The sequence below is a fragment of the Vombatus ursinus genome, unplaced genomic scaffold (genome assembly GCF_900497805.2).
Source record: "Vombatus ursinus unplaced genomic scaffold, bare-nosed wombat genome assembly UNPS02014789.1, whole genome shotgun sequence".
Taxonomy (NCBI): Eukaryota; Metazoa; Chordata; class Mammalia; order Diprotodontia; family Vombatidae; genus Vombatus; species Vombatus ursinus.
In genome coordinates, this window is record NW_020954567.1 from 17846031 (window position 1) to 17868300 (window position 22270).

At 38.8% G+C, this 22270-nt stretch overlaps 1 protein-coding gene across 5 annotated transcripts in view; it reads left to right on the plus strand.

Moving 5' to 3' along the window:
* The window catches only part of RASAL2 (RAS protein activator like 2), a 332591-nt gene that overhangs the window by 293001 nt on the left and 17320 nt on the right, over positions 1–22270 (plus strand). For 3 of the 5 annotated variants that reach the window (XM_027868393.1, XM_027868391.1, XM_027868396.1), the window contains 9 exons: positions 5233–5386; positions 5962–6060; positions 8628–9182; positions 10448–10592; positions 14078–14222; positions 14369–14605; positions 15687–15888; positions 18259–18458; positions 19231–20092. In XM_027868393.1, coding sequence (XP_027724194.1) covers positions 5233–5386; positions 5962–6060; positions 8628–9182; positions 10448–10592; positions 14078–14222; positions 14369–14605; positions 15687–15888; positions 18259–18458; positions 19231–20092 — 2599 coding nt within the window. The remainder of the gene's footprint in view (positions 1–5232; positions 5387–5961; positions 6061–8627; positions 9183–10447; positions 10593–14077; positions 14223–14368; positions 14606–15686; positions 15889–18258; positions 18459–19230; positions 20093–22270) is intronic. The other 2 variants (XM_027868395.1, XM_027868392.1) reach the window with 1 other exon arrangement.

A 22270-nucleotide genomic window follows, 5' to 3' on the forward strand; every position in this document is an offset into this window, starting at 1 on the left:
GGCCCATCCCCTATTGCCTTTAGCCTTTCTGCTGTATTAGACCATTGTCCTGCCTCCATCTAAGTCTAGGTAGTAAAGCTATTCCATAAATAGCTTTTTGTCTCTGGTTGTGTTTTATTATTATTATTTTAAATTTTAAAGGAGGTCAGACCAGAAAAACAAGCATAGAACACACACAAATCGGCCCTTTGCTGCGGATCTACCAATGGAGATAATTTTTTGATGAACTTCAGGCTATCTTTGACGTCTTTGAAAACAAAAAAGTCTCTCAAATGCAGAGAAGATGGGAAGATGGTGTAAACAGACTGCAGCAGGGAAGTAAATGGGATCCCTCACAAGAATGATGGTCTCATTGGAAGACCAGACAGGCCAAGTGTAAATAGAGGTCTAACTGGGAAATAGCATTTTCCTTAAGAATAGCTAGGGTGGCCTTCCAAAAACAGAATCATGGACTTAGAGCTGTGAGTAGGTAGCTCAATGGCTTCCACATAGAAGACACTTAATAAATGTGTGTTGAATTGAATTGAATGTATTCCAATATCCTCAGTTTATAAATGAGGAAATTTGAGTCTACCAAGATGTTAAATGACTTTCCTAAGGTCACATAAGTAGTAAGTAGCAGAGGCAAGATTTGAACCCAGGTACCACTAGGCCATGGATAGAGTAAAACTCACAGAGTTTTTTTGAAGTTGGATAATAGCATGCACCATTTTGTTCATTGCTATCTGGACAATTTTTAAACAAAGGGAGGTCCCTTAGCAAAAAAAGCTGGGCGCTAGAAACACCCCAGTGCACAGCTAGAAAAGTGCACCTGCGCCTACTGCTTTAGCTAAAGAATTCAGTTCAGCAGAGTTGGGGCATCATAACTGCAAAGTTAAGCAGAAATTCTGCATTAGAATCCAGGATCCCATCATTGATTTTATGTTGTCAATAAGCATTTTAAATGAAAATTTTCCTGAATTTGGAACTGAATCAGTAAACATGTAGCAGATTCAGCTAACACGTCTAAGCATTCACTGTTGGACACCTTTAATGCCAGAAGGCTTGGAAAAAATGGGTTTTAATTGGGCAGTTAAACTGTGAAAATCCAGCTGTGTTTTCCTTTTCATGAGCACTAATCAGAGTTCTTCATCAGTCTGTCCAATGGTATGTTTTCACTCAAAGGATCTTTTTGGTTTTTAAGACTGATTTCAGATGGGGACAGGGTTAAAGAAGTATCTTATCCACTGTGGTGAGTAATTGAAAGCTTTTTCTTTGTAGCTTGTTTTTTAAATAGGTCAGGAACAGCAAGCCGTCTCTATCATGAAAGCAATTCAATTTTAACCCTTCCTTATTTATTGCTAACTTATACACTGGGATTACACAGAAATAAAAGTGTTTTGCTATTTCTGCTGATATTTAAAACCAAGGTATATAGAACCTAGTTTCCTTAGTAAGAAGCAAAAATCACTCCTGGAAAGCAATCAAGTCCAGAGAGTCAGTGAAAGTATGAATTATAATACTTTGGTTTGTTCAGGAAACCATTCTAGTAAGGATGACAACAACAATAACCAATAACTATTATACTTTAAGGTTTCAAAGCACTTTATAAATATTTGATCCTCACAACAACCTTGGGAGGTTATAGCTATTGTTATTCCCATTTTACAGATGAGGAAACTGAGGCAAGCAGAGGTTAAGTGACCCTCCCAGGGTCATACAACTATTAAGTAACTGAGGCAGGTTTTAAATTTAGGGCTTCCTGACTCCGAGCTGTCCACCTAGCTGCTTCACTTTTAGATTTACTGTTTATATCTAAACTGTAAATGGTTGGGGTAGTTTTAAAACAAAGTTTGGCACTATCTGCCTTCCTAGAACTCTAGGCCCAGGTGACCAATTAGACTACCATAAAAAATTTTTAAGTTAAAATTATTGCCCCAATCCTCTCAGTCCTGATTTTTCACTAAAGAAATAAATATAGAACAGGAGAGTCACCCAAAGCTACTGAAACTCCCTGAGGTTTTTTTAACTCAGATTAAAAATGAAATTATATTGGATAAAATAAGGACAGATCAATGTCATTTAAATCCTCCTTTAGCTTGATAATGAAGCTGCTGAATAGAAGGATATGCATAATCCTCCCCTCCCCCATCTGCTTTACTGTCCTGTCACCTATAAACTAGCTTCTCTGCTTTTCCCTCTTCCTTCTCAGAGACAGCAAAACAATGCAGTTTTTCCAATAACTTTTCTACTAATGCTGGAAGGGTTTTTTCTTCATAATGATGTTGAGTATAATCATGGTTTTTATTCTAAGTCCATGCACATATATGCTTATTGTACCCATATGCTGGATAAGAGGAGAGTTGTTTTTTTATTGGCTATTGCAAATGAGAATCTTGGAGCAAACATTGATTATTAATTCCTTCAGATTGCATGGTTACGATTAGTTCTATGGTTGCTAGCCTGTACTATTAGGAATAACTAAAAGAACTAAACAGAAATATGTACACATTGAAAATGTAAATTGAAGGATTTTGTCTACCTTTCCCCCCATAGATCACGTATGGCTTCTCTGATTTGAGGTAAAATAGTGTTTACAGCCATTAGACGAAGGAGACAGTGGCAGAGAAAACTAAACAGATGTTAGTAAAAGATTTAACTTCCAAGGTGGGATATGGTAATATCTCCTGGGAGAACGTATGGCATGAAGACCAGGGTTGTATAGCATCACACAAAAGTGGTTAAATATAACTTCTCTGATTTATTAGCATTTTGGAAAACAGTTCTTTAAACCCCGTTCTCCTTCTATCTCAGTATTATCAGAAATACAGTAAACTTGGTAACCCGGAGGTGGGTAGGTGGGGGCCTAATCCTTATTTCCTTGCTTCAGAAGGTCACCTCTGCTGCTTTTGCAAGCATGCTCCCTGAGCCCTACTGCCTTCCAGGTCTAATCTCCTTATAGGTGCAGCACCATGGCAACAGGCCCAGCCCTGAGCACGCTGGGCACGCCAGGAACCTTGTTTGTGTTACCTGAGGGGCAGGATGCAGCCTGAAGCAGGAGAGAAAAGGACCATCACTTCCTCCCCAGCCTGTTTGGATGAGGGTGGATTTTTTTTTTCCTCAGTCTTTGTTCCTGCTCAGCTTCTAATGAAGGCTTGAAATAACTCCTGAAAAAAAAAAAAAAGACCTCAGTAATCAAGGGCGGCAGGAAGATTCTCTTCATTTGATGCCTGTCTTCTGAACAGAGACTTGGCTTTTGAAATGTAGTTCAGAAAGCAAGTTGGGGGACCAGGACATGTGGCACCACCATGATCTGGGGTTGCACTGCCAGGTGGCTGTACAATTGCTTCATGTAGGTGGATGATTAATTTATTTGAAATAAAATGTGTGGTCTATTTAGAAAATAGAGAAATGTAATTATGTGAAGACTTTTAAAAGAAGCCTCTTGTTAATACTGCTTCCATTTTAAGTATGCCATAATCCTTCCTGCTAGAAGAAATTGAGGGGGGTGGGGGAGGGAGAGACTAGGAATCAGTGTACACTCTTCCACTCCAGCGACTCCTGCTGGGAGAAATCAACTCCAAGTGCCGGCAGGTGGTAGCCAGCTTCCATCAGCCAGATTTTCTATGAAACACATTAGAAAATTCTTGGCATAAATTATATTAAATTAAATTATATTGTCTATGTGTTTTCACTTCTATCCCACTAAGTAGGAATCATTGATCTGTAGCTGAGGTAATAGGTTTGAAACAGACAAGTTAACAAGTAACTATTGTAATCTGTTCTGAGGGAAAAGGAAAGCCTAAATTCTTGTTATCATGCTGCTTCCATCCTTTTCAGGAGGAATTGTGAATACATAGAGTAGATAGCATTCTTCTGTTTGCCATTTTTAATTGTTAATGAGATTTTGTGGTGATATTCATTTGAATTTTAGAAGACTTGCATTTTTGAAGAATGTAAGGAAATCCCTGAGTTCAGGCAGTGGTTAAATCAAACAGAATAGAACTCTTACTTTCTACATTGTTATATCTAAGTCTCCATAAGCAGATCTAGGTTGGAGACAAAATGAGGGAAAGAAAGCCACTGTTTCTCATTTCTTGTCTCATAATCTAAAAGCTACTCTGGCATTAAGTATTTGCATTTATTTAACATTAGCATGGTTATTTCAAAGAAATAATGGGAGGCACCTATATGATATGTTTGTTTGTTTTCAGCAATAAAGTAATTTGTAGAATATATTTCTTCTGATACCTGTTAATAAGAATTTGAGCTTGGAATCTTTTCAATGTTTTATAGCAAATGAATCTTATGACTGTTGCATGAACATCCAGTTCAGAATTTTTAAAGTATTGTTTCATATTTTATAACTTAATTAATATTATTCCAAGCTAGGTAAAGCAGAAGCATCAAATGTCAGCTTATGCTAAAAGAAAGGGAATTCCTGCTATTCCTTAGATACCTAGGAAAGCAAATCAACTAGGATGCACTAATGGTATTGACTGAGATTGTCTCCTCAGGAAGAGGTTAGCAGCATTTATTTGCAAAAGATGCAGGTGATCTGAGCTAGTTTCTCTTCAATTGTGCCTCTTAAAAATATGACCAATAAAACAAGTCTTTTAAAAATTACCTACTGAAAGTGATATTAGTCCTTGTGAGAAATAGCATCTCAGAACAGAACTTTGACATTGACTGTAATCATGATTTCATGATGTAAAGAATTCAGAGGTTGAAATAGAACTTTCTTCTGTGGGCTAAATGAGGGATTTGGACCAATTAACTGAAGGAAATCTAGCATGAAGAGAAAAAAAACAGAATGAGGTGCTAGCAGTCCCTAGTGTTAGAAGAATTAGACTAGAGCTGTAGCCTAGGGGATTGGGTAGAAGTAGAGCTCTTGTGGCAAACCTTATGCAGAAAACCCCAAGTATTTTAAGTTTCTCCATCTATAAAATAGGGATAAAGAAGAAAAAAAATAACTACAAGAGGGACTTTGAGAGACTAATAAAATTATGGCATATATGTGGATTGTGTAAAATCCCATGATACATTTTTACACTTATAAGCACAAATACTGCTACTGTTATTATTTGTGAACCAACTACTGACCCATTCCTCCTTTTGCTGTTATTTTGCTTTAATCATTTTTACGTTGGTCATTATCTTACCCCACAGTAGATCTTTACATGTTGGCTTTCTATAACTAACCATCTTCATCCTTTATTAGAGATATTTTGTCATTCCCCTCCCATCATTTAGGTCTCGTGGACTGCCCAAGCTAAAAGAGTCTCGTTCCCATGAGTCTTTGCTCAGCCCGTGCAGTGCTGTAGAATGTCTGGACCTTGGCAGAGGGGAGCCAGTATCAGTCAAACCGCTACATAGCAGCATCCTCGGACAAGATTTCTGCTTTGAGGTAAAGCGGTGAGGAGAGAGTGCAGTTAAATGTATTACTCACCATATAATTTCCTGGATTTATAACTTCGATGTTGAATTATTGGTTAGTTGTTCATCTTAAAGAAATAGATTGCTATAAACTGTATACCCTCCAAATAATGCAAAAGGAAGATAGTTGTGTTTCTAATTAAAGATTTGCTCAATCAAATTATTCAAATTCCTTTTGGCCTATTATGCTTCCTAACTGAATAGATCATCCAACTCTCAGTTGTAGGTCGCAGGATCAATAATAACTTACTTGCATTATATTATTTTTTAGAATTGTTAAAGTCTTCTTACACTGTAGCATTTTTCAAAACACTAAGTCCCAAATCATAAGTGGTATTTGAAGACATTATCCAGTACTAGTGATGGGGTTACTCACACCACTAAGAAGGTAGATCCATTGATTTCTCAAAGAAGAATCAGAAGAAGGGTTCTATGTGGTATAACTTTGATTCATAGCTTATCCTGATCCCTTAAATGATAAAACATATGTAAAAGAATCCACACACCAAGTCTCTTTACCTTTATCTGTGATGTGTTGTATTCTAGGTAACCTACTTGAGTGGAAGTAAATGTTTTAGCTGTAATTCAGCTTCAGAGAGAGACAAGTGGATGGAAAATCTACGGCGGACAGTACAACCCAATAAGGTAATATAGTGGCCTTGAGTTCCCAGCAATTCCAAAGATTCATGGGAACAAAACGAAGAAATACAACTCCACAAATGATCACTTGACTAGAGAAAGAATGCGTTAGCAAATGTTATTGGAAATGTCCTGTTCCTCATCAGACATTGTTTCTTTTTGTGTCTTCAGAATTCACTCCTGAAAGTTTTTCATACATCCTAGATTGCTTTCTCTTCAAGCCTGAAGTCCACAGATCCCCAAGGAGTCTGTGTATAGATTTCAGGGGAAATGAATTTGGATGGGAGAAAAAATACATCTTTATTTTCGCTAGCCTCTAACTGAAAAATTAGCATTTCTTTCAATTGTTTAAAAACATTATTCTAAGAAGAGGTATATAAATATTACCAGAATGCTAAAGGAGTCCAGGACACAAAAAAGCCTAAGAACCCTTGTCCTAAAGGGATCCTACCTATCTTTTCTCTAAACTCTTGGAAATCTGCTCTTTAAAAATCTGGTATGCATCTCAGATTATTCCTGGCTTTCCTAGCCTTCATTAACACAAATTCTAAGATGGTATGGCCATTTCACTCCAGGTTCCCATCGTTTTGAATTACTAGAATTCACAATGATTGTTCTCATTGTTTATTCCTCCTTTTAAGGGCTGAAACTGTTAAAGCAAGCCAAAAATTATTAGTTGCTCTGCTTTTTATAGTGAGACAGAGCTCCAACAAATTAGCGAGGTAATTGAGATTCCATATTACTATATCAGCTAGGTGGCACAGTAGTTAGAACATTGGACTTGGAGTAAGGAAACCTTGAGTTCCATTCCAGATTTGGATCCTTGTGACCCTGAGTAAGCTACTTAACCTTTCTGTATCTCAGTTCATCTATAAAATAGGGATAGTAATAACACCTACCTCACAGGGTTGTTGTGAAGATAAAAATGAGATAATATTTGTAAAGCAGTTAAACATCACACCCCCATGCCAGGCTGGTGATCTGATCCCCAAATTCCTCATCCATGTCTTCTTTGATTTTGCATTGTTTTTATTAATATGTCCCTCCCCATTACCTCCCCGACCCATTGAACAAATAAAAAAATAAAACTCCTCAAATAAAGCTAAGTACATAGCTACCTAGTCCAGCAAAACAAATTCCCCGATTAGCCATGCCTGAAATTGTGTATCTCCTCCTGCATTTTGAATTCATCACTTCTCTGTCAGGAGTCGAGTGGCATGTTTCAGCCTCATTCTTCTGGACTCGTTTTTCATTGCATTGATCAGAGTTCTTGAGGTTTTCAAAGCTGTTTTTCTCTATAATGTTATCATTGCGTAAATTTTTCTCCTCGTTCCACTCTCCTAGCTCTGCATCAATTCATAGAGGTCTTCCCTGTTTCCTCTGAAACTGTTTCATAATTTCTCATGGCACAATAATATTTCATTATATTCATATACTACAGTTTGTTCAGTCATTCACCTGTAAAAGGACGCCCCCTTAGTTTGCAATTTTTGATTACCACAAAACTTGCTATAAGTATTTCTTGGTGTAAACTCTTTTCCTCTTTCTGTGATTTCTTTTGTAGTACAGACCTAGGAGTGGTATAGTTGGATCAGAGGGTATATACAGTTTGGTATCTTTGTCCTCTTTCTGTCCAGATAGATTACAGTTTACCTTGTTTCTTTGTTGATTGTCATCCAAATCCTGTCTACCATGCTTCCTCTCTCAGGTTACTAGATTTGCTACCATGAGTATGTCTTGTTGATAGACATTGCTACTCTGTTTTCCCACCCTGTTTATCTCTCTTATTCCTTTTGAATAAGTATGTCCTTCCAGAGCCTCAGATAATGGGTCTCATCCCAAGTCTCAGTGGCACCTACAAAATCAAATTTGCCTTTGAGTTGGGGTCACTGATTTACCTTAGTTCTTACCTGTAATTTGTGTAACTGTATACAACCTGAGACTTCAGAGTTTATTGAAGATTATTTTCTTGGATTTTGTCTCCTATAAATTTCTGGATTTCCTATTATTATTCCTTTCTATGTTGTAGCTATTCTCCTCTTCTCTGTTTATCTAGCTGGGTTGACATACTTAAGCTGTTTTGCCCCCTTTTTTCTTTTTAGTTTAAACTTCTTTTGATTAGATTTACAGGGTCCCAGGCAAATACATTTTTACCCGTCCTTGTTAGGTGCCTTCTATCTTTGGCCATGAGTCCCTCTTCCTATATTTTAAGCTACTATCCATCAGTCAAAATTCCTTTCTTTGTCATCAAGTTATTAGCTAGATCACTCCCAGATCTGCCTTTCTCATCTGAAGTTCTTACTGTCACTTGATATCAGTGATGAAAATAACACCTGTGCTTTTAAGGGCTTCAATTTATTATTAATGACTTCATAATCCTATGGAATTGGTATAAGCCTACAGGTTTCTGATTCATTGACATCTTTAACTTATTAGCATGAAAAATTAGCAAAGGCAAACCTGTTCAGTGATGGTTGACTCACTAATAGGCTACAGGATGTACTACTTTGAAAGAGACTAATTCCATTCTAAGATAACATTCCTTGAATTTAGCTTCCTTTTTTTCATTATAGGACAACTGTAGAAGGGCTGAGAATGTTTTACGGTTGTGGATTATTGAAGCCAAGGACCTGGCCCCAAAAAAGAAGTATTTCTGTGAGCTGTGCCTTGATGATACTCTTTTTGCTCGTACTACTAGCAAGACCAAAGCAGACAATATTTTCTGGGGTGAACATTTTGAATTCTACAGCCTTCCCCCACTCCATAGCATCACAGTTCACATTTATAAGGACATGGAAAAAAAGAAAAAAAAGGACAAGAATAATTATGTAGGACTTGTCAACATACCCACAGCCAGTGTGACTGGCCGCCAGTTTGTGGAAAAATGGTACCCTGTGAGCACACCTACACCCAACAAAGGAAAGACTGGAGGTCCTTCTATTCGGATTAAGTCACGTTTCCAGACTATCACCATTCTACCTATGGAGCAGTACAAAGAATTTGCTGAATTTGTCACCAGCAACTACACCATGTTGTGCTCTGTCCTAGAGCCTGTGATTAGTGTACGAAACAAAGAAGAGCTGGCTTGTGCCTTGGTGCACATTCTTCAGAGTACTGGCAGGGCCAGGGTAGGTGGAGAAGGGGAATTGGATAGTTGACAAGCTGTGCAAATTCTGCTTGGCATGATTTTGTGTGTGTGTGTGTGTGTGTGTGTGTGTGTGTACGCATGTGTGGATTCATAGTTAGAATAGCTTGTTTAGAACACTTTTAGTTGAGACAGAGACAGTTCATTTTGTACTTGCTAAGAGCAGTGTTTGTGGAATTGAATTGGGACATGCATTACTAAGATGTCTTTAATATCATTTAGAGTAAATCAATATATTTAGTCACCAGCAAGGGGACATGCAGAATATAGAGCTGGCCCCAGAATTAGCATGACCTGGGTTCAGGTTCTGCTAATTCAGTGATCCTGGGTATGCTCTTTAACCTCTCCTAGTGCCCCAGGGGAGGTCTCTATGGCCCTAAGTTGTAGAAAAGGCTCTGTCCTCATTGGTGGAGGAAGTTCCTCACCTAAAGCCTAAAATCACAACTTCCTCATTATGTAGGATGCTAACTCCGGAATAAGGAAGAACTGGGTTTAAATATCATCTCTGATGCTTAACAGTTGTGTGACAGTGGACAAGCCACTTGACCTCTGTGATCCTCAATTTTCTCTTCTATAAAATGGACTTAATACCTAAAGTACATACTTCTTAGGGAGGAGTATAATGAGGTGCCAATGAGCTTCACATATGTAGAGCATTTTGCAAATTTTAAAGATAGATAGACAGATCATTATTCTATTTTATGGCTTAACTTACTTGTAGTAATCTTAAATTTTCTCATGCTACTATTAGTTAACTTGAGATGAAGTTTAATAACACAATCTTTGGGACACTTCTCACTTTCAGTATGTAGCTGTGTCCTTTGTTCCTTGAAATTGCTCATACCCAGGATATACAAGAGTGCTATTGATGCTTATTAACCATTTGTTGTTTTGTGGTTTTGAATTGCCCTAGATAAAAGTCCATTAGTGCTTTCAACTTTGATGTAAAATGAAAAAAAAATCATTTAATCATTTCTCTTTCTTTTTTTATTTTAATTTGATAGCCATGTGCTTGTAGTTTACCCCTCCAGCTTATAGCAACTAAATCACTACATTCAAGTAATTCTACTGACACATTTGGGATTCAAAAGCAAAGAAAAAGGAATCTGAAGTGAATTCTGTCTTCTCGTCTTAAGAGAATACACTAGTCTCAGTTTAGAAAACAGGGCACCCACTAATCACACAGTCTCCTGCAATATGCATCATTTTCTCAGTTACCTTCTTCTTCCTTCAACTTTGCCCTGACAGGACTTTCTGACAGACCTGGTGATGTCTGAGGTGGATCGTTGTGGAGAGCATGATGTATTGATCTTCAGGGAGAACACAATTGCCACCAAATCCATTGAGGAATACCTAAAGTTGGTGGGACAGCAGTATCTCCATGATGCACTTGGTAAAAAGAAAACTACCATCCGTATTCGTTGCCTTTCCTTTCTGCTACCAGCTATTTCAACCTAAAGGGATAATAGACTCACTTTAATAGCTTCTTGTCTCCAATTTGCATGGTGGTCAAGTGTTTTTCTTCTTTTCCTCATTTCTTTACTTGATTCCTTTGTTTCTAATTCATGACCCTTAGTTGATAGAAATGTAGTAGGGTTGTAGAGTAAAATAGATTTTGATTAACGTCAAGAAACTGTGCAGCTTAATTTACATAAGTACCTTTTTGTACTCACATTATAAGCTGTATCTTACAGCCACAGCAAGAGCTGTCCTTTGATGATTATTACCATATTATAAAACTGTGAATGAAGCCTCTAGTACAGTTCCATGCTTGCTGTAGGTATTCAGTAAAATACATGTTGACTAAATTCTTATTTTTGAGCTCAAAAAGCAATATCACCTTCATACAATATGCTGAGCTAAATAAATTGCCATGTGAATGCAGTATTTCTATATTTTGAATAAGAAGGAACAATTTAAATAGATGATGAAGATTATGTCACTCACTGGGACATAAAATAGGTTATCGAAGGCTCATGACAAGAGATTTAAGTAATCACATAGATCTGTTACTGTATTTTTTTAAAAAATTGTTACTATATTTAAAATGGCCAATGTGGAAAAAAATGGCTACTCCCAATTGGAATAATTTTATCCATTGGTAAGTTTCCTGGGGGCAAAGGTTGTGTTGTCTACTTTGTGATTCCTCATTGTGCCTTGAATGATAAAATCCAGTTAACCAGAATTCATCTCACTGGATATCTCAGTTAGAAGTTTCTTGCTCTGATATGGGTTGGGCCTGTAACATCTGAGAAACCCTTCTACTCTGTGATTCCAACTGGAATATCAACTGTGAATGGATGAAATATTTTTGTTTTTTTTTTACTTTTTTAAAGGAAACAAATGACAAGTGAAGTTTCTGTCACACAAATTTTTAAAGCAACTTCCAGAGTGTGTCCTAGAGCCAGTATCGACTCATTAGATAGTACTGGCCAATGATAATTGATGTTTTAAATAATGACCTTGAGATACCACAAGAGCCTTAATCGTCTAAGGAAGTTTAAATTATGTTAGTATAAGGTACTTGCTTAGCCAAGGAAGCATACTAATATAGCTTAATGTTAATACAAATATTACTAAAAGACATTGACCCAAAAAAGTCCTCAGCTAACCCCCAGTTAATCAGAAACCATAATGGACAAGAATATTGAAAGGTATCTCCCAGAGAACTGAGATTTTACCATTAGTTGTCTGCACTTGACTTTCAGTACCTAAATGGTGTTGATTAAAATAACCTCAGAATGTGGACAGGATTTAGCTTAAAATTTGCCAGTCTGTAGTATAGCACACAACTGTTGGGCAGCCAGTCTTCATCTGTTTTGATGAAAGCACTGCTCTTTACCAAGCAAATTCTGTTGCCTTATTCATAAGAGACTATTTCCTTGGAGCTGAGATTTACCTTTGTGGTTGAAATCCAATCAATCAATCAGCAAATACTATGTGCCAGGCACTGGACTAGGCACTGAGGATGCAAATACGATGAATGAAACCATCCTAATGAGAGAGGAGATGAGGAACTACATAGGTGTAAATAGAATAAATATAAATAAAGGAGCACAGATAAATGCAAAGTAGTTAAATACAAGGTAGTTTGGAAGAAAGGGCATTGGGAATCAGTTGAAGGCATCAGAGAAGGCTTCGTGCACAAGGTGATGCCTGATCTATGTCTTAGATTAAAAGAACTGAAGGTCTCAGTAAGAATGAAAAATAGATTTCAGAGGAGAAGCTCAGTAAATTGCCTTAACAGAAAGAAATTCCACCAGACAGGTCCTTAAAGGAGTTCCCTTATAATGGCCTTACTTAACAGATCTCTAGTGGCAAAGCTGAATTCATTTCAAACACCACTATGTTAAAAATCTTTTGGTTTATTCTCAGAAATGAAGTCTCCAGGTTCCTAGAAAATAAATCCTGGAGCATTCAAAGGATTGACTTTCATTTGAACAACATACTAAGAACCCCACTTCACTTTTGATTTCCCATAAACAGAATAGCATTTATAAACAGGCCTTTGAAGATTATAAATGTTTTTAGATTCTATATAGAATATGTATACATCCAGAAAATTCCATTATTAATATAAATTTTATCAGCATGTTTTAAATTTATCAGCATGCACTGTTGCCTTCAAAAAATATTTTTAAATACCTAAATGCAAATGGTAATATAAAAAAAAATCGTTAATTTCTGAGCCCTAAAATTTCTCATTTGGCATCTCTTTCAGCACTTATAATGGAAAGTATTTGTTAGTATTTGTGAGTTATTTATTAGCATTAGCTAATAAAGGTTGTCTAGCCTTGGAGACCCTTGCAGAATTACAGAAAAAAAAAAATATTAAGATCACAAATTTAGGACATGGGCCAATCTCCCATTGATCATTCTGTGTGGAATTCCTTACATTACAGTATGATTGCCTTTTGTGAGTTAATAGATAAATAATTAACAATATGAATGTTATTTTTGGTCATCTAACTTCTTAAAAAATTGTACAAACATACATATTTCATTCTTAACAAATTTGTATCTCAAAACTAACATTCGCCATTCTCCATTATAGTTTCTTTTGAAGTGAATTTGACACCTTATCACATTGCCAATTATATCACAGGAGTATCTTAGCATGTTAATAGAGAATGTGCCTCTTAAGGCAACTGCTATTCACTATTCCAGAGAAACAATTTTGATCACTTCTTGAGGTTCTCATGAAATTATTTCTGCTCAGTAGGATTCTTAAGGAATGTAAACTGATCTGAAGGGAACAAGGACTATTCTTGCCACTTCCTTAGAGGTCCACCATGAAATACAAAGAAAGTAGAGTATCTGTAGTCATGCAGATGTGGAAAAGCAGGCCTTGCTCTTCCAAGGTGATGAGTTTTAACTGCACTTTTAGGTGTCTCATAAAAAAAAAATGGTCATCAAGGAGAAGAAACTAGACTCCAGCTTGAATCTATTCTTGGTACCACCATTAGCACTTGCAGTCTTAGTTCATTCAGATTTTGTGGTTTGGGGCCTACATTTCTCAAACAGTGATAGCAGTGTTGGCCAGCTATCTACTACGCAGAGGGTCTTTATAACAGTTAATGAATTAATGTTTATTAAGTAGCTTGAGGTGTTCAAAAATAACACCTCTGATCTGCCTCATCATTATCCGGTCACTGCCAGAGACAGGATACTTCTGGTACCTAGGATGTGGTTTCAAAGCAATTACCCTTGGTGGACAGTCATTTGAGCCCTCAGCATCTGGTCTCAAAAAGCAATTCCCCATAGTAAATTCTAGGGCAAGAGACAATTGCCAACAGAAAGCCTAAATAGGATTTTGATGCTATTCAGGGACACATTTCTTATAATTGCTACTATCTGTCATCTTCTTCCCTCTAATAGGGGAGTTCATCAAGGCTTTGTATGAGTCAGATGAGAATTGTGAAGTGGATCCCAGCAAATGTTCATCGAGTGAACTATTTGACCACCAAAGCAACCTAAAAATGTGCTGTGAGCTGGCATTTTGCAAAATCATCAACTCTTACTGGTGAGCATATGGACATCACTATTTGCTTATTTGCATATAAAAGTAATTGTAGTCTTTTTTATCTCCCAACTAAAGAAATATGTTGTATCATATACTGGTTCGTGTATGTTTATGTTTAATCGGGATTTTCTTCTTTTCCTCCACAGTGTTTTCCCCCGTGAATTGAAAGAAGTGTTTGCATCTTGGAAGCAGCAGTGCCTGAACAGGGGCAAGCAAGATATCAGTGAGCGTCTCATCAGTGCCTCCCTGTTTCTCCGCTTCCTGTGCCCGGCCATCATGTCCCCCAGCCTTTTCAGCCTTATGCAGGAATATCCTGATGACCGGACGTCTAGGACTTTGACGCTCATTGCCAAGGTTATTCAAAACCTTGCAAATTTTGCCAAGTAGGTGATGGTGACATAATGACATCTTTAAAGGATTATAGTTTAAAAGAAAAAAAGAGGAGGAGAAAAGAGAAATATTAGTCATTTACAAAAATGGTCACAGGCTACTTCAGTATAGAGAGGAATTGGCCAAATCCTGGAAAGATCAGATTTCATGTATACATGCGTGTGTGTGTGTGTGAAAATTTTCCAGAAGGGCACCACTTCTGCTGTAGTCTGTTCACCTATGCATACACACACACAAGCACATACCTTTACTTAAAGCTGAACTAATTCTGATCAAAGTGGCAGCACCATTAAAAGATTCCCACTAAATATCAATTCTTAGCTATTCATGTGTATTGTAAAGTATTGTACAGAAATGTGTATAGGGAGCTCCATAATTGATTTAACCATTATTCTGTATTAGTATTTATTGAATATGTACTAAGCACCCAGTGTAACGGTGGGCCCTATGGAAGCATTCCAAAGGAATGCTTTATGGACAAGGAGTCCATAATCTATCTAGAGAGAAGACACAGTGTGATTTCTGAAGGGCATGAAACCATATGTATGACATATGTTTGATATAACCAATAATTACTGCTAAAAGAGTTTAAAGATGTGAGAAATTGATGTGGGCTGGTGTAATTGTGGTGAGCTTCATGGAGGAAATAGGACTTTGAAGGATAAATAAAATTTGGCTGGATGAAAAGGTGGAGAAAGGCATCTCTGGTTGGAAAAACAGCACTTACAAAGAACAGCATGAAGGAGGGTAGTAGTAGCAGCAGTGGTAGTAATGCTTATAGTGATTTAAGGTTTGCGAACAGGCTTTACACGTGCTGTCTCATTGGACCCTCACAGCTACCCTTTGAGTTAGTGGGTGACAATAAAAAGAGTGGCTTAGATGGAGAAGAAAGGACTTTGGACTTAATCCGGGCATCAGTAGAAAACCACGGAAGACTTTTGAGCAAGGAAGCGAGATGACGAAAGTGATCTTTTAAGAAGATACCTCACTTTCCCTGAGGATGTACCTTTTTATTCCCTTTTTAACATGTATATTCTATGTAAAAATTAGTATCTTTCTTTTCCTTTGCTTCAGGTTTGGTAACAAAGAGGAATACATGGCTTTTATGAATGATTTCTTAGAACATGAGTGGTGTGGAATGAAGCGCTTTCTGCTGGAGATTTCTAACCCAGACACCATCTCAAATACCCCTGGCTTCGATGGCTACATTGATCTGGGCAGAGAGCTTTCAGTTTTGCATTCCCTATTATGGGAAGTTGTTTCCCAACTTGATAAGGTAAAGCAGGCTGGAAGCGTAAAAGGGGAGATGGGAGATGTAGAACCTTAATGTCCCTGAATACTGGAAATCCAGGGCATGAGATAGTGCTCCATTTCAGTGCTGGCTGAAAAGTTAACATTTGGCCCAGTGGTTCTAGGGGTAAGCAGGTTTGTAAATAGAATGATTCACCCTCAATATCTAACTGCACTTACTGTGTATAACACAGTGTTCGTTTTCCTAAATCTTAGTAGACAAAAGAAATAGAGGTGCAAATAAGAAAGCTCTTTGAGAAACAATACGGAGCAGTTAGTATGTGCATTTGTGATAGTATCCTGATACTGGTGAAATAAGGCAAAACATTCCTACAACCTTGTATCACGTGTAATAGTAGATCTAGAAATTTATGAAAGTTATAGCTTGCTGGTTTTGGTCCTTCAGCAAACAGATATCAAATATTTGAGCATGCAGTCTAATTCACACATGATAGAATGAATCAAGACCATATATAATTATTTCCAACAAAAGTGCTGATGTTGTCACAAAAGTACTGAGGAAATTATATTTAAATTAGGATACATTTCCCTGTGCAAGTCAGAAAAATGGCTTTCATAATTGCTAAAGCCACAGAGTCCACCTGGGATTTGAAAATCCAGGTGTGTTGTTTCTCCACAGGTGTGAATTAGACACATAGGAAGCAATCACCATTTAAAGTAATTTCTTTTTCTGACTGTAACCCCACTTGGAGGTTAAAGAAAATTACATTTTCTCCCATTCCTGATTAAATTTCTATCATGCCAATCATTTTCCTACCTTTAGGAAATTGGGCAGGAAGAACAGTTTCCATAGAGGAGAATAACCCAATAGAATTTGGTTATCAATAAGGCTTGTGTTTGCAGCTGTTTGCCCCAGATATGATGTAAATATGTATGGTGGTATGTTAGAATAATTTCCAAAAACAAACATGTACTTTGTAGCTATACTTGAACATTTTGTACCTTGGATACAAAATTAAGATACCTTGGATGGGAAAATTTATTTACAAAGACTATTTTCCTGGGGCCACTTAAGTGATAGTGTGTGTGGCAAGATCCACAAAGCATCCCCTGTGCTCTGGAGCTGCCTTGTGGCTTTCACATCTGCCCAAGTATGTCTGAAATTTTAGCTACTGAGCAAAAAGGATCGAAGGCAAAATTTGACTTGGGCGAAGAGAAAGAGGCAACCTGACCTTCACATGACATGTACCCATTTGAACAGTATGGAGGAGTATATTGACTCCTCAGAGCAGGAGTTCTTAACTTGGCATCCATGCACTTGGGGTTTTTAAAAATCTTGATGGCTGTATTTCAGTGTAATAAGTTTCCTTTGTAATCTTGTGTATGTTTATTTTATGCATTTCAAAGCATTATTCTGAGAAGAGTCTGTGAAACAAAAAGCCAAGAAACCCTGACTTAGAGCATAGACTAAAACTAATGGAGTTAATTTTAGCTTGTCTTGATCCCCATTAAGGTCACTGCCTTAAACAACAGTCCACAGGTCCTATTTCTTGATAATGAGCATTCTTGAAAAGATTAGGAGAAAGAAAGCTGGTTCTAAAAGGTTATTATTGTCCATTGCAAAAAATATTAGTGGGGTAGGGAATATTTTGTGAAACAGTATTAGCTTAGTCTGGATGATCTTTTAAAATCTTTACTGTGTAAATTTGCTTCTTCTGCACTAGTAATAATTTAGTCCTAAGAATCTGGGCTATACCTGGTAATATCCCCTGGTTGCTGTTGATAGGACCTTGTTGCACAGATATCTGTTTTACTGATGCACATTCAGATGGCCATAGAATAGGGTACCCAGCATAAAATAGGACATTAAATGTTAATGGCAACCTTGTGCCCCTGCAGTGCTCTCTTGGACCCCTGAATGCAGCACCTTCTTGTATGTTGGCATGCATTTCTTTTCCCACATGACTCCTTAACCTTGAAAGTTCCATTCAGCTAGCTGATCCTCTAGCCCTTGAATTCCTTTTTTTAGGGGTTTGGTTTGCCTCATTCCTCCAGCCCATCTTGACCTACTCTACCCCCACAGACTTAGTCTGCTTTGCATGCCCATTTTAAGTTGGAATGGCAATATGGTTGTATTAAGCATGTCTTTAATTTTTTTTTTGCATTAATCCTAATTTCTTTTCTATTTCCTTTCTTTCCTCAATGTTGCTGCACACCTTGTTTCGTCTCCATCTCGTCGCCATGGTTACGCTGCTCCATAACAATGCATTATGAACCTGCCACACCCACATGCAAAAATTTACCCTTCCTTCCAACCTTCACCCCTCCATCAATGTGCATCATCCCCATCCCAAAAAAAATATGGCGGATGTTCCGATGCTTATTATCCAATCAGGGTGAAAATTCCTTCCTACAGGCGACTGTGGCAAAATTGGGACCACTTCCTCGTGTCCTCGCTGATATTACCAAGTCTCTGACTAATCCTACACCAATACAGCAGCAACTCAGACGTTTCACTGAGCATAACTCCAGCCCAAATGTCAGTGGCAGTCTGTCCTCAGGACTGCAGAAGATATTTGAGGACCCCACTGACAGGTATGAAAGAGTGAGGATTTGAACTAAAATATCAAGTGAATTGGTCAAATTCTAGACAACAAAGTTCTACTTAACTTTGAACAGTCTCTCAATATAATGTATATATCAGCTACTCCTCTGGACCTTAATTGCTTCAACTATAAAATGAAACCGTTAGACTAGCTGCATATTCTCTGGGGTCCTTTCAGCTCTAACATTTTATGATTTGTTGATTGAAAAGTTTCCTTGAGTGAAGAGGAGGGGCCTTCAGTGATCTTCCCTATCCCCGTATTTTATCTATTTCCCAACAGTACTAATTAGATGGTAAATCCCAGAAGAAAATATTTTATCTAGAGCAAATGAAACTCTGGTCCTAATAATATTGAGTTCTAGGTATGCGTGGATGAGAAGGAAGCATAGAAAGGGGGACAGAAGGCAAGACCTAGAAAGTCAGCAGAGATTTTGTTCTATTAAGAAAAATTGGGGAAGAAATGATAACAGGTAAAAATCAAGAGGCTTGAGAGGAGTTAAAACCATACTTGAACATTAATTAGAAGTGCAATAAAGTAATGGGAATAGGATTCAGAGATGTGGGTCTGTCCCTTTGGAGAAAACTACAGCAGTGTAAAATATTTTGTCTTCAAAATCAACTGATTATGAAATTCAAATTTGGACAGAAAAATATGTAAAGAATAATTGGTCCCATGGAATTTCAGAGAAAATTGTCATAGGTAGTGTGAATTGCCTGGGTTCTTGCCTAGGTGGTAACTCAGAATCTCTTTCTTTTCCACAGTGATTTGCACAAATTAAAGTCTCCAACCCAGGAAAACACAGATAGCTATTTTAGAGGTAAAACGTTACTGTTGGTTCAGCAGGCATCCTCCCAAAGCATGACTTATTCAGAAAAAGATGAAAAGGAAAATGGACTTCCTAATGGAAGGAGCATTTCACTTATGGATCTTCAGGACCCCCATGCTACTCAGATGGACCATGCATCCATCATGCTGGATGTGCCCACGCGTTTGACCGGCAGCCAGCTTTCCATCACCCAAGTGGCCAGTATCAAGCAACTCCGAGAGACACAGAGTACCCCGCAGAGTGCACCCCAAGTGAGGAGACCTTTGCATCCCGCCTTGAGCCAGCCAGGCAACCTCCAACCCCTGTCCTTCCAAAACCCAGTTTATCACCTCAACAACCCCACCCCATCCATGCCAAAGGCCTCGGTGGATTCCAGTTTGGAGAACTTAAGCACTGCCAGCTCCAGAAGCCAAAGTAACAGTGAAGATTTCAAACTCAGCGGCCCCAGCAACAGCAGCCTGGAAGACTTCGCCAAACGCAGCACCCAGAGTGAAGACTTTTCTAGGAGGCACACAGGGCCGGATAGGCACATACCTCTTGCCCTTCCACGGCAAAATAGTACCGGGCAAGCGCAGATCCGCAAAATGGACCAGGCCGGGCTGGGCGCCCGAGCCAGAGCCCCCCATTCCCTGCCACACAGCGCTTCTCTCCGGAGCACAGGAAGCATGTCAGTAGCTTCCGCGGCCTTGGTGGCTGAACCCATACAGAATGGAAGCAGGTCCCGGCAGCAGTCCTCCTCGTCCAGAGAAAGCCCTGTCCCCAAAGTGAGAGCGATCCAGCGGCAGCAAACACAGCCGGTAGGAGCGGACTTTAATGCAGTTTTTACAGTGATCTGAACAGGCTAGTAGCTGAGTTATCAGGGTATCCAATTAAAAAACAGGGTGCTTGCTTGATGATAGTTTCTGCTGACTGTTAATGTGAAAAAACAGAAGTTAAACTAGATCATGTCTGGGTAAAGAAAAAGAGTCTTAGAACCAGAAAGACAAACTGAGTGCAGTTTCCCTCGCTGCCCTTCAGGGCCTCTTGTGCCTGAAGGACCGAGTGGGCCCTGCTCTTTTACGAACAGTCCCGTCATCAGCTGATGGTCAGTCAGGTGTGTGGCGCAAAGGCAGTGATGGCACATGCTGAGGAGCCAGCAGGCAAGTAGAGGCTGCACCTTCTGAATTTTCCCTCAAGCTTCTAGGAGTAGCATGTGCATCTAAGAGTCCTATTTGTCCTGCCTTCCTTCAAAGCTCCCTCTGGAAATGCCAGAGGCCCCTTGAGCTTTTTACTGGAAGTGGTAAGAAAAACAAACAGCTGAACACAAAATGGTAAAGGTAATGAGTCAGGGTGGTGAAAATTAAAGAAATACGTGTGCTTGGACTTGAAGAATTTTCAAACCACTGCTATTTCTCTACATGGGCTTAGCCCGAGAAATGTTCACGCCCACACTTAATGTGCTGAAAACTAAGAGAATTGCTACCCTTGACTGTTAGCAAACACATCCAGTCCGTTCATGTTCTTTGAATCAATAGGGCATATTTTACTATTTGAAATAAGTTAATTACCTGGAAAATACAGGTCCATGTTTTTTTTAGGCAATTGGAGTTAAGTGACTTGCCCAGGGTCACACATCTAGTAAGTGTCAAGTATTTGGTCAGAGGCCTAATTTGAACTCGGGTCCTCCTGACTTCAGAGCTGGTGCTTTTTAAAAGAGATATGCTCCTGAAGAGTTTTGTACAATTTTTTTTTCTGTTTAATCCTATTTTAAAAGATGCTAGGAGAACTGAGAATTCCATGATAAATCATTTCATAAAGTCAAGAACCCTTTTTTATAAAGCAAATTAATATTGAAAAAGTCAGGGGGCAGCTAGGTGGCACAGTGGATAGAGCACTGGCCCTGGAGTCAGGAGGACCTGAGTTCAAATTCGGTCTCAGACCAGATTTGGATACTTACTAGCTATGTGACCCGGGGCAAGTCACTTAACCCCAATTGCCTCACCAAAAAGAAAGAAAGAAAAAGAAAAAGTCAATACATATACCCTCTCAAATCCACACAAATAGCAACGAACCCTTATATTATTTGCTTGTAAATTGTTATTTTCAAATACAGGCAGTTTTGTTTGACAGACATATTTAAACTTTGGGGTTGTTTGGAGATTTTATGAGTTCAGACATAATAGAAGACAGAAAGTACTGAGAATCAGGTACAGAAGAGGGGGAGAAGAGGGATGGGACAGGTTCCCCAGCAAGCCAACCCAACAAAGTAGAGGTCCTCCAGTGGTATACTTGCAGCAGCATTAGCGCACTAACAGGGGAGAACCACCAGAAGGAAGAAGGGGGGGGGGGGGGGGGAGAGGACCAAAGACCAATTTGATCTTCCTTGAGATTTTGCTTAGATCTAACGGAGAGGGAGCATTTCTACTGATCCTTCCTCCTAAACCACAGGAACTCCTCTTAGTAAGTTAAATATGCGTTGGTGGACCTGTAGAGAACCTCACCATTATCTGTAACAATCAGCTTGCACACAAACTTTTGGTCACGCAACCCGCTGGTGAGTTGGAAACAACCCACAATGGTCTTGCTTGCTTGTTCCCTGCTCCCACTGCTCTTCCAGTTAGGGTTAGGGTGAGCAGATGGGGTCAGGGTTAGCATGTTGGGTCAGGGTCAGGGTCAGCTCTACAGGAGATGTGCTTCAAGTGGAGGGACTGATGTGGTGCTGTGGCCACTTTATGACCCTCATTAAGGCATTCCTCTCCTTTTGTTCTTTAGCCACTCCTGCCAGCCTCATTAGCTGATGAATGAATGAATGAAAATGAATGACAAAGCATTTATTAAGCACTTACCAGTGCCAAGTGTGGTCCCAGCAATTTGCTTGCTGAAATTCCCACTCATCTGTCAACCCTGTCTTTTTCTACCCAACCTATTTATTTCCTGTTTCTCAAGTCACTTCAGAATACGGGGCGGGGGGGGGGGGGGGGGGGGGGGGGGGGGGG